Source organism: Acartia tonsa, chromosome 5 (genome assembly GCF_053477335.1).
Source record: "Acartia tonsa isolate MP-2025a chromosome 5, ASM5347733v1, whole genome shotgun sequence".
In the NCBI taxonomy this organism is placed as follows: Eukaryota; Metazoa; Arthropoda; class Copepoda; order Calanoida; family Acartiidae; genus Acartia; species Acartia tonsa.
In genome coordinates, this window is record NC_137264.1 from 37,375,141 (window position 1) to 37,388,043 (window position 12,903).

The 12,903-nt window shown below is 31.0% G+C and overlaps 1 protein-coding gene across 6 annotated transcripts in view; it reads right to left on the reverse strand.

The window, feature by feature from the left end:
- Positions 1–12,903, reverse strand: part of LOC145320005 (proton channel OtopLc-like) — a 118,792-nt gene that overhangs the window by 50,261 nt on the left and 55,628 nt on the right. For 5 of the 6 annotated variants that reach the window (XR_013880102.1, XM_080162437.1, XM_080162436.1 and 2 more), the window contains 6 exons: positions 11,834–11,901; positions 9,418–9,473; positions 9,027–9,054; positions 5,321–5,370; positions 3,111–3,143; positions 1,639–1,680 (listed from right to left, as the gene is read on the reverse strand). Coding sequence is in view for 5 of the 6 variants with exons in the window: in XM_080162437.1 (XP_080018563.1) it covers positions 1,639–1,680; positions 3,111–3,143; positions 5,321–5,370; positions 9,027–9,054; positions 9,418–9,473; positions 11,834–11,901 (277 nt within the window). In the remaining variant the exon portion in view is untranslated. The remainder of the gene's footprint in view (positions 1–1,638; positions 1,681–3,110; positions 3,144–5,320; positions 5,371–9,026; positions 9,055–9,417; positions 9,474–11,833; positions 11,902–12,903) is intronic. The other variant, XM_080162438.1, reaches the window with a different exon arrangement.

Sequence of the window (12,903 nt, forward strand, 5' to 3'; positions counted from 1 at the left end):
TTTAGGGAAAGCACCAAAAAAATAAACGGGCCTAACGCGTAAATTATACTTTTAAATATACTTAAAAAGTTGACATACAACTGTTGACAATTCAAATAATTTGACCAATAAAGATCTAACAAACCTGCCATGTCTGAAACTGCATAATATAAAAATAACGTCTATAAACAACAGATATAATTATGACTACAGCAAAGACAAGCGTTAAATACAGAAAGAGTGAAATATTATAAGCTTTATAGAACACATTTGAAAATCATTTTTTATGTAGCTTCGCTGCTTGACAGGATAACTACAAATCTCTAACTATTTTGCCTATTCAGTTTTCTCATAACAAAAATATCAATAAGTACTGAATGTCTGTAGCCTCTTACTAAAATACAAATTTATAAAGCTTAAGTCTATGAAAAATTAAAATTGGTGATTTCTCTCCAAAGTGCCATGTCGAGTATAGGGGAAAGGGGGGGGGGGAGGTCAAAGGATAGGCGTATATAATTACACCTTCTTTTATTTTTTTTAAAACAAAGCTGATGGGAGGGAAGGGTTTGTGCACTCTAATTTTCGATATCTTGTTATACCTGCACTACTTCTGTACCTAATTGTTCTTGTACTATAACTCTTCTCTGAGTAAATTAGTTGGAGCTATCTCTCTTGTGTGGGCCTCCTTCACCCCCCTCAACGGGTCTTAAGGGATAAGACATTGAACGATAAAAAAATTTGCAATTCATACCCAATGATGATACAGAAAAATACCCCTTCTGTAGTTAACAATTAGTGATTAGTGAACCACCAATTCAAATTCAATAAAAACTCCACAAAGTTGTTAAGCAAATGAATAAAAAAGGTTTTAAAATAATATTTGGGGACTAGTGTAATAAACATCCAAATGTCCCTTTCATCTCTGGCCTGTTCCTCTTTGTTTATATTAATTGTTTTTAAACAGATTAATTAGGATTATTGGTTTCTACCACCAGGGTCACACAGCAATATAAACATTCAGAAGTGGTTCTTGTCACAAAAACAAATCTATAGTATAAATGTATATACAGACAACTACCTCCCATCATTTTTCAAAGACCTCTTTCGTCTGCTTCTAAATTATTTTCTGCTACTATGTAATATAATTATAAACGATACCATTGGTTGATTTTCAATGACCCAATAAAAAGGTTGCACAAGACGGTTGCGATGGGGATATGCAGTTATTTAACCCTTTCTCCCTCTAGTGTTTTACTCTAATATCACAACTCTTATCAATCAATATAAAATTACTTGGATATTGCACCAGACTTTTGCCTCTCTAACTATATGGTAATTTCAGGTCGCTAATATAACGATGCCCCCCATCTAACCCTTTACCCCATATCCTCCCCTCCAACTAGAGTAACATACTGACTTGAATGAGGTCTTTAGTAGCAACCTAAACAGACGACAATATTTCCCTTATATCATAATATCTGTCTGTAGTTTATAAGACAAAAAATATGTATTTCTACTGGATCCTTATTGGTATAGGGAATTTACACAAAAAATCCCACAGTCTATCTTCAATAGCAGCCAAGAAACGGTGTCTTAAAACGGATGGATGGACTAACGGATATTTCTAATTGAAGAGTAATAATGTATGAATGAACTGACCTTATAAACATTCATCTTCTGGTTGAGGAAAATAAAGTACATCTACACACAACAACAGTTAATTACATTACGTTTTTTTTTATAACAAGGACATTTATGTTCGTTTAAGTAGTGTACCAACACAAAGTGATAATTTAATATTTAATGCAAAAAATAACAATAATTTGTACTACAGTTAAAACAAAAAAAAAAGAAATTGGAATATTAAAGTAATTTAGCACATAAAACGGGTTTCAGTAAATTAATCAAAAGACATTTTCTTTCTTTTTTTTCAATAATATCAAGTTAGTGAATAAAGCAATACTCGCTTGGTTTCTTAACTTTATTGTCATTTTATTTGGCTAATGAAACTAAAAATTAGGGCAAACTTAATTGGAAATTAATCTAAAAATACAGTTGATAGTAAAACCTTTTACAATTCTGTAAATTTGACTCATTTTCATTGAGTTTTACTTGACTTTTAATACATTTAATTAAAATAATTTTGTGTTGTATAAAGATAAAGGCAAATGTGTTCAAAAGAACCTCAGAAATAATTTTCATAAGTAAATTATATGTTTAAATGATAATAAGTTAAATGATATAAAAAAAGCTTTTAGAACAGATACGTGGCAATGCTCTAACTATTGAATAGTTCTTTAACAAAAATGTTTGTTTTAATTTAGTGTGTTGGTCTAGTTCAATAATGTGTGCGTATGTGTGTGTGTGTGTGTGTGTGTAGGTGTATGTGTATGTATGTGTATGTGTGTGTGTGTATGTGTATGTATGTGTGTGTGTATCATTATTTATAGGGTAGCTTCGCTTCTAAACCGATATCGAAACAAAACACCAAAAAATACACTTTTACACAAGATTTTCCAATCTCAAATGCTGGATATATTTTTAGTAGTGGAAACTTCTTTATAAGTGTGTTTATCTGTAATTGTGTTGACTTGCCTAACGTGTTATTATTGAAGTGAACCCATCAGTGTGAATCAAAGTATGGTACCTGCCCAGGGTAGGATAAGGTAAAATCATGGATCTGAATGGATAAGACAATTCCCGATAAATTGATGTACAAACCCAATGATGATCAACAAATTTTAGTTCACTATAGGTTGATTGATTGATTGATTAGCCATAGTTTCTTAGGGTTTGGGCCTAAGTAGTCATGGAGGAGGCTGAGACACTTTTGTCTAGCCACTAGGGCTATCAAGCTCCACGTTCAAGCACATTATGACTTGACCCGCTGTCTCATGAGAGCTACTTATTATTACCTCACCCTCGCCGAGTATGGCAGGTGTCCCAATTTAAGTCACCGTAATGAATGACGCTCTCCTCAGAGGAGCTTGGGATAAGGGTAGTACTGATATTATGTACGTGACTATTGAGTATCCAAACTTACCCAATAATCCCCTTCTAACACAACCAGGGGAAGTTCACTATAGGTAAAAACAATAATAAATACAACAAATATTTGAAATGCAATTTTCCTGTGAGAATATGAAAATAATCTGAAGACCAGGCCTGTACCAACAACCGGAGAAAACAATATCAAAATATAAAATTTGCGCTGCAATATCTTCTTCGGTCTTAAAGAACCACCATTTGGGTAGAGCAGCTACTCGATAAATATATAGGTATTATTATTGTACACAGTGGTGTGCACGGGGTTTTTTGTTAGTTTGTTGATGCTGCACCACTTTAACCATTATTGTTCTTGTTATAAAAAAACTCTAAAGTTTCTGTACATCGCAAAACATAGAAAATTAAATTTTCCCCGATGTTTTCTATAAATCAATGTTAATTCTATTTTACCTAATAAATTTAAAATTTATAGGGCAATAAATAACCAAAACACAAGAAAAATTTTATCCATAAGTAGAGCAGAATTGAAAAAGAACAAGAGACGGAGATAGAAGAGATAGATGTATATGAGACAAATAAGAGATATGAGAGAGAAAGAGAGAGAGAGAGAGAGAGAGAGAGAGAGAGAGAGAGAGAGAGAGAGAGAGAGAGAGAGAGAGAGAGAGAGAGAGAGATAGAGAGAGAGAGAGAAAGAGCGGAAGTGGGGGGGAAGGATCCAAAAATTGTGTCTCTGTGCATTCCGCAATTATTCTATACAAAATGCAAACACGGTCAGACAAACGGACATACATACCCTTATTGCAGACTTACTTCGGCCAAAAGGGATAAACTGAACAGAAAAACGTAATCTCTGTATGGGAAATTGTCCGGAATGGTTATTTAATGCAGGACAAGAAATCCTATTTGAATATAAATTGCTAAGACAATGGGAATTAACTGACCTCAGGATTGGGTCATATTCTAGTCAAGAAACGTGACCATGCAATATCCTTATAATAATGTAACAGGATATCTTTATGTCTATCTGTCTGTACCTAAGGATCTCGCTAACCACTGAACCGATATGGTTCTCCTTTATAGTGTAGCTTCACATAGGTCAGGGAAAGGTTCATAATTATTTGGGGGGAGGGTGCTACCACCCTTCTAGGAGAAAATAAAAATAAAATATAAATCATATTGGATAATTTTGGTAAACAGCTGTTCTTAGCTGATTGAAAAGAAAACATAGAGGCCTCTAGGGGGCGTAGTCGCTAGTACAAGATAAAACAAAAGTAGCAATACTAAAAAAATTTTGGGCCTTAATAACTAAGCAAATTTGAGGTCAGGTTATTGTACTTGGACATGACCCAATCTCGAGGTCCTCAAATAGTTATGGCAAAAAATTAACAAGAAAATTGGCCATAAATTATTCAATACATTCGGACCATTGTTCTTTTTCAAATCTGTTTGAATAATTTAATTAAAAACCTGCGTCATGATTTTATAGAAAAATAATTATAAAGATCAAAATACTTACGAATTTAATTTAATTACTTTTTGTAAAAAGAAAATGGATTATCAAAAGCCTTTTGATAATCAACTAGTTCAAAATTAGATAAAGATATTTCATTTCAAGCCCAGCAACTAGTAACGAAAGCCCCAGTGCCGTTTTGAAACGGCAAAACAATTTATCATCTTGCAGATTTTTGTTTACATTACATAAAACTTAAGAAATCAGCAAAAGGGGTAGTGGCACGAAGTACATTTAAACTCGAATTAAGTGAACTGCATATTTTTTTTTCTGTTCATTAGTTTACGCTACATCTATATTAAATATATCTGAAAGAATTTCAATTTTCTACTAGGTAGTTTTTAAATATTAAGACTTGAAAATCATATTTTTTTAAACATGCAACCTGTAATCATGTTTGATGACTATTTTGTTGGTGCCTAACTGATTGATATTTGTTGTAATACAAAATTATATGTTAGATGATATTTTTAAACCTTATCCTTGCAATCAAACTCTTAAAGTTAAATGCACTTCATGCAACTATCCATTAATATTTCAGACTAAATTGATAAAGCTACATATTTGTTTATTATTGTCTATGTCCCTTGATTAAGAATGAAAAAAGCTGGAATAATTTGTTTCATTAATTTAAAAAAATGTTATGTTTCTTAAATTTTAAATACAAAGATTACATTTTTTCCATTTAAAAAAAAGAATTTCTTACTTGAAGAAGTAGTACTCTGGATATTAATATGCTTAATTATTAAGGTGCTTTTCTCTTTTATATACTTTTATGTTTTCTATCACGCAGTGTTTCAAATTTATTTTGATATTGTTTTATTTCCTGACAATTGATGTAAGTGATCTTGTGCACAAAATTCTTTCATCTCCTTCTCAAATTTTGTTATATATATTTCCTTTGTGTTACACTAGCGACTCCGCTCCTAGCTTCAAGGAATTTATGTTTCCCTAATTCTCTAATGTTAAGATTCAGATCCACGCGGGGTGAGAATTGTTTTGCAAATATAATTTTCGTGATCTTATGGAAATCTATGATAAGTTACAAACTGATTGTGGAAACTACTCGATTGAAACCCCTCATATTAACCCCATTAAAATGTCAAAAATACATTAGAGTACCCCTCCAGAATACATCAGCGGATTCTCTCCTAGCTTTAAGTAATGTGTTCTACCCTTATCTCCAAGTGAGAATTCTTTGGCAATTTTAGAATTAGTGAGAAGCCACTCGACTTAAAGTTTTGGCAGGTGATTTTATATTGAGCTATATTGATGTACAAGGAGGGGTGTTGAGTGAAAAGGTTATCTACCCCCTTAAAAATTTTATTTTCTTATTAAATAGGGTAGGTATGAAAAACTAGTAGAATAATCAGACGAACCGAGGGGTGAACCACCGAAACATAGCCCAGTTTAATTATCTGTTTAAAAAAATTGACAAGACAAACCTTCTTTTAAACAAAATATTAAATTAAACACTTTACTTAAGTCTAACATACACAAAATGCATACACCAAATAATACTATTTAGATTTTTTAGTTGTGCGTTAGCCGCGCCTTAGCTTCAAATTAAAACCTATTTGATTTTCTAAAAAAAAAGAGATTGCTTTATTTGGCCTAGGTTTAGACTTCAAGCCGATTTTTTAACTGTTCAAGGTTGATTTTCCTGAGGCTTACATGAGGCTGACGAGCCCTGTTTAAAATAATATTTCTGATGTTACTTTATTCGACACTTGCGGATACGCCCCTAGAGGCCTCTAGTGGCACTTAAATTTTTTTGTTCAAGTCTCTACGATATCTCTCTATTTTGCGTTAAATTCTCTGGGCAAAATTTTATGTTTTTTTGTGATTTCTCTTGGAAGGGTGGTGGTGCCCTCCCCCCAAATACAGTATGACCCTCAAAAAAGTATTTTTTAGCATCTGCAGCCCTTATTTCTCAATGAATTATTAAAAAATGTATATGTCCTTGTTCTCTATAGATTTCCACATAAGTAGATATCAAAATATTTTTTTTTACCTCCATTAACACCGGAGATTTTTAGAGCTAAAGTTTTGAAAAAGTGACTGAGGAAAAAGTAACTTTTAACATGAAACGACTTTTTTAGCAAAATTAAGGTAGAAGTCCTTTTATTTTTGTTACTAGCAGAAACTTTATACAAAAATGAAATAAAAAATTTAGGCTTTGAGTAAAAAGCATTTTTTTACTCATATTTTTTTGAGTCTTTTTAGTTTAATGATATTTTGAAAAACTTACTTATTAGGCAAATTTGTTTTAGATTTAAAAACCAAATAAATCTTTATGAATATAGCAGGAAAATTGTTTTTGTTTCATAATCCTAACTTTAATAACAAAAAAGTTATAAAGAAAATTAAATTAGAACATAATGATTCATAAGTTTAAAAAACTTAATTAACCCCCTATTAAATGATTGAGATGTCAGAAAAGGGGGCGGAGCAACTGTCATAATTAATCCTTTTTATAAATAAGGGTAAATAAATAACCTAAAATTTGCAAATAATAAATTCATTCAGTAGTATTTTTTGCCATATAAAATTGATATTTTTTGGTAGAATAAAAATAAATTAATTAGTTGACTTGTTTTTCTTTATGTATTATTATTCAGTTGCCAGAAAAACATAATATAACCATCCAAAAATTATGAGAAACAAAAAAAATTCTTTTTCTCAGTCACTTTTTCAAAACTTTAGCTCTAAAAATCTCCGGAGTTAATGGAGGTAAAATTAAATTTGCTATATCTACTTATGTGGAAATCTATAGAGAACAAGGACATATACATTTTTTAATAATTCATTGAGAAATAAGGGCTGCAGATGCTAAAAAATACTTTTTTGAGGGTCATACTGTAGTTATTAACCTTCCCAGGATTTATAAAAAGTTAATCGTTAAAGAGAACCCGATCGGTTTAGCGGAACCCGATCGGTTTAGCGGTTAGCGAGATCCTTCGGTACAAACATACAAACACACAGACAGACAAACAGACATCCTGTTACTTTATTATAAGGATTATTAATATTATTTAAATGTTTATTATAAAACTTTGCAAAAATTTTATTTATGTAAACATAATCGTAATGTAAGCACTTAAAATATCAACACTACGTGTGAAATATAATATTTTAGTTTGGTTTCTATGTATAACCAATATAACCGAGTAGAAGGTGGTTAAAGTCTAGCAGAGATAAATTAATTGAAAATAGATTGGGATAGGAAATGCTTTTTATACTTTTGGTTGGCTGAGGTTAAATTGGGTTAGGGCTCCACGAATGGATTGAACATAAAAAAAACCTATTCTAAAATTTTCAATTATTTCAAAATACAATTGTGGGGGGGGGGGGATGAACATCCAGACAAAGTGTGGTATAGAGTATATAATTATTGTGTATTGGACGGACAGACAAGGTGAGTTATAGAGTATTATTTACTAAAAAATTGTTACAAAATATTAAATATTACATATGGGTGCAAATTCTAGAGTTTGGAAATACAAATATCAATGGAAATCACACTGAATTTTACCTTATATATGTCTAGCAGTTACGACCCTAGAGGCCTCTAGGCCACTTAAAATTACGTCATACAATAAATGACCAATTAGAGGCCAGCATAAATTTTATCATTGGTCAATTACAATTTATACTGGCCTATCATTGGTCATTTTATTGTATGATGTCATTTTTTTGTCTGCACTTTATGCTGTTTCCGATCCCTCCACTTTCAATTTAGGTTTTAAAAAAATTGAGGGGGGAGGGGGATTATATTTTCCTAGGGGCGTTTCTTTTTGGATAGTGGTGGTACCCTCCCCCCAAAAGTTAAATCATACAAGGTCCTATAAGAGTCTACACTGTAAAGGTGAAACGTCTCGGCTAAGTGGTTAGCAAGATCCTTCGGTACACAGACAGACAAACACTAAGATAAAAGACAGACAAATCCTTTTCCTTTTATATAAGGATTTCATGGTGATTGCTAATAATTTTTTTACTTATAAATCTAATTTTTTATACAAACGCAAATTAACACCTATATGAGATTTTTTTTTTTTTTGAATACTGTGATGGATTATTACTGCGATATAATTATGGACAAAATTGTACTTGTTTATTATCATTAGCTTATAATCTATCGCTGAAATAATATATCAATTTTATTTTAGTAAAAGGTTTCTATATTCACCAAATAGAATTCTTGACACTTAAGAAGAAAAAATATTGACAAAACTTTTCTCTACGTTCATTTATCTTTTTAAAACTTTATTTTATCCATTTTCAACGGAAAATATTATTTCACAAAGCATTTCGCAGTTACAGTAGTTAAGAACTTAACGATAACTATACTTTTCAAGATTTTAAGTACAAATAACGAAAGTATTTTAGAAGCAAATCTTTTCTTTGTGAATTGTTTTATTTGTCAGTGCGTCCGTTACTCCGTGTAACTTTCCTAAAACATTTTACATAACCCATTGAAGCTAGGGATGCAGCAGCCTGTTAAATTATATATCCTGAAGGAAATATAAACCTTTTGTGTTCTCTCCAAGAATACCATCCTAAAATAATTTATATTAAGGCGCGTGCACAGAGATAATCTGTGTCAATATTTTAAGGGAAAACACAAAATTGGGGATATTTAATCGTAACGCACACTGCTAATATTATTATCTTTTATTATTATGATTATGTATGTTTGTTTAGGGAAAAGGGAATGTGATTCTGACAAACAATTATAAATGAAAATTTCCCCACAACCCCCTTTTTCCTCCCCTTCCCCTTTTCCTCCCCTTTTCAGTTACATGAAAAAAAAACAAGATATACCCACCCCTTACTTCCAAAGGTTTCGTGATTTTTTTGTAGAATTGATTGTTAGAATAGCTAGGCCTGGGTTTGTCTTTTTCTTGTTTCTTGAAAATTACCTCAAAAATTCCACCAATTTCGATGCCAGTATAAATCAAGCTTCCAATCCCAAACACTAAATAAAAACGTTAATCATTTACTTGATAGTTTATAGGTATTTCTCTTTGTCTGTCCGTGCATTAATCTGTACATCCAGTATACAATTTACTTGGCCTGTCAGTCTATTTAACGATAAGATAGGTTTAGTGACTTTTCCGTTATCTTCATACATTATTGATCTCTTTTTTATTTGTTCTGTGACTCACTTTGTCCGTTGTCCATGCCTATTTTTTGTTCTATGCTACTTATGGATGTTGTTAAGTAAGTCATTAATTAAAAGCTATATTTTCAAAGAAGATAAAGTATAGAATAGAATCCAGGTAGAAGATTCTGCCTGGGTAGCCTGAAATAAAATTGGAACTTTTGAAAGCCCTATATGGCTACAAGGCTTGTAGTAAAAGCATATGATTTCAAATATTATCGAGAAATGATATGAAAAATAAATGCCTTTTTTAGTAGTATACTAAAAGCCATACAGCCAATCGTCCAGCCATATTTGTCCTATTCACAATGGATTAAAACCTTATAGTATTAGCAAAACTTTAAACAAAAATTCATTTCAACATGAATTTAGTAAAAAAATGACTTTAAAAATATTTGGTTAAGAAATAATGATCACGGCATTTGTATTAGGGTTGCACATAAATTTGTTTACAAAAAATCCTTAGCAGCTGATTTTTAATTCTTTCAAGGTCTGAGAGTAAAAGATGTTTATATCCAATTATATATTTTTAAGTATTTTAATTTCAATTATTATCATAAATTATTTTATTAATTGTTGAGTTATACCCAAGTTACGTTTACATTTCGTAATCGTGTGATTACGCAAGTTACGTTTACATTTCGTAATCAAGTGATTACGCAAGTTGCGTCATAAAGTATATTGACAGTGGTGAAATGTAAACAATATTAGATAAACATAAATTTAATTTCTATGCAGTAGAGACATAAAGTTAGAGGAAAAATCTAATACTTTCGATATATTTTCATTAAAAAGATATTATTTCAGTTTTGTCCCAACTTGACATGTGTACCATTCAAGTTTCATATTATGTTTTTATTGCGCAAGCACAACTTTTCTTCAATATTCCCTAAAATATTTGAGGTTTTTATTTCTATTCCTCCTTATTCTATGTATATTTTACATTAAAAGTGCTGGTCCATCTGTTGGTATTAAATGTAGTTACTTTTGAATTATAACTATACATACTTTTGATATAAAACGTCTATCTAAAACAGTTTTTGACGGTGGAATTTTGATTTGATAATGGGCATCAAGGTATAATGTCATAATGGTAAAAGTTTGTATAACCTTCTTTTTTTGATTAATTTCTCATGGAGACAATTTTGAATGACTAAAAATCTTCTATAAAACTTATAATTTGAAAATAATAAAATAATCAGATTTTGTAAGAATTTGACAGAGAATTTGAGATTATAATTACAAAATAAATAGTTTTAGTACTTTTACAACAAATAAATGAATTCTAACAATAATTGTCGGTTTCCCTGAAAGTGCCAGTTGAGCATAGAATCCTCATCTTCCCCCTTATTTGAAAATAGGGAGAGGTTCGGAGTTTTACTTTTGGTTTGGTTAGTTTATATTGGGTTCAGGTTACCCCTCCAGGGTTAGGGGACGAAAAGATAGGGCCACTACCATAGGTTTAAGAATAAAGAAAAAATTGCCATCCTCTTCTGCATATTTTCAATTTCATACAAAAATAAGGGGTAGGGGCGTTTTCTTTGCTCGCAAGACACTTTTAAGGAAATCATCCAATGATTTTTTTAATTGCTCTTTTCCATTAACAGGTTAAAACTAAACTAAAAGGATGACAACATCCATAAATAGCGAAGTATAATTATTTTATAATAAAGACAGAATGAACTATATAGTTTATGAAAATATTAGTTAAAGAAATTATTCTTAATTACCAAAGTGATCTAGTCTCAGAAGTGAAATATATAATAGTTTTGATCATAACAAAAGAAAATAAAAAAAATGCCCATAACTTTAAACAATGAAAATTTTAAAAAATGTTATATTTTGTTGATAAAAGAATGATTAAATTTATTAAATTGTACAATGCCTATATTTGATAGGATGGTGTTACAATCTTCAACTTATGCCGACTACGAGTTTTTTTAAATTTATTCCTTGTATTAAGTAAACCTAACATCTGATAAGATATAGATATCTTAGATAGTTATACCTAGTTTTACATAACAACCATATCTAACTATTTATTGATTAATAACGACACCACCGCGGAACCAATGTAAACTCAATCGGTTTAGCAGTTTTCTAAATATTAAGCTTCAGACAAAAAAAAACATACTCCTTTATATAATAGAATTGATTCGTTTCTAAAATCTTACACACAGTTCCAAGTCTGAGATAGAAGCTTCCATACACAGTGTGAACTAACTTATCTCCACTTTCAAAACTAAAACAAAAAATGTATTACAGGAATAGGATAATGGTTGATAAAAAAATCTTCCTCAACCCAATAATAATTAACAAAATTTCCTCTTTTGTAAAATAGAAGATAAAATATTTATCAGCTAATCAATCTCTAAAAAAAAGATTATTAGCACTAATACTATTTACTAAAATCTTATTTTTTTTTTTGGAGGGCTAAAATATATTCAAAAAGTAAGGACGTAAAGCGCAAATGATTACAGCAGGGGCGTCCAAGCGTTTTTATTTTGGGGGGTAAAATTTTTTGAAGAGGGTTAAAATGGCGCGCGAAGCGTGTCGCAAATTCTCTTAACCCCCTCCAAAATTTTTACCCTGGGGGTAAAATTTGCTTGGGGTGGGTAATTACCCCCCTAAATCTGTTGGCAGGGGTTAATTTTTTTTACCCCCAAAAAAATTTACCCCCAGGGTAAACATTTTTGGGGGGGTAATCTCCTAAATGGTAGGGGTAAATTTTAAATGAGGGGGGGGGGGGGTAATTGGACGTCCTCGAATTACAGCACTTTTGGGTCGTTTTCTTGACAGCATAAAATGCTTTGTTAACATAATCAAACGTTTTCATAACTTCATCAAATGCTTTCTTGGCATCATAAATTATTTGTTGACATCATCAAATGTTTTAACGACAGTATTAAATGCTTTGTAATATAAAATTTTTTTTGTTAATGCTTTCATCACATCTGCTTTCCAAAAACTTCTACAGATTCTAATGGCATTGCAATGAAAACAATTATTAATTGTGCTGCGCCCCTATCTGTACCCCTTAACGCAATTTATAATCTTGCAATAAGTTCTGGTACCTTTCCAGAAGGGATGAAAATTAGCAAATGTATTACTTTATTTAAAGGGGGGGATATATCAGCTGCAGAAGATTATCGCTGTCTAAGCCTTATAGATAATTTTAGTAAGCCTCTAGAAAAAATACTTTATAAACATATTCATAATTTTTTAGAAGAGAGAAACTTCTTTT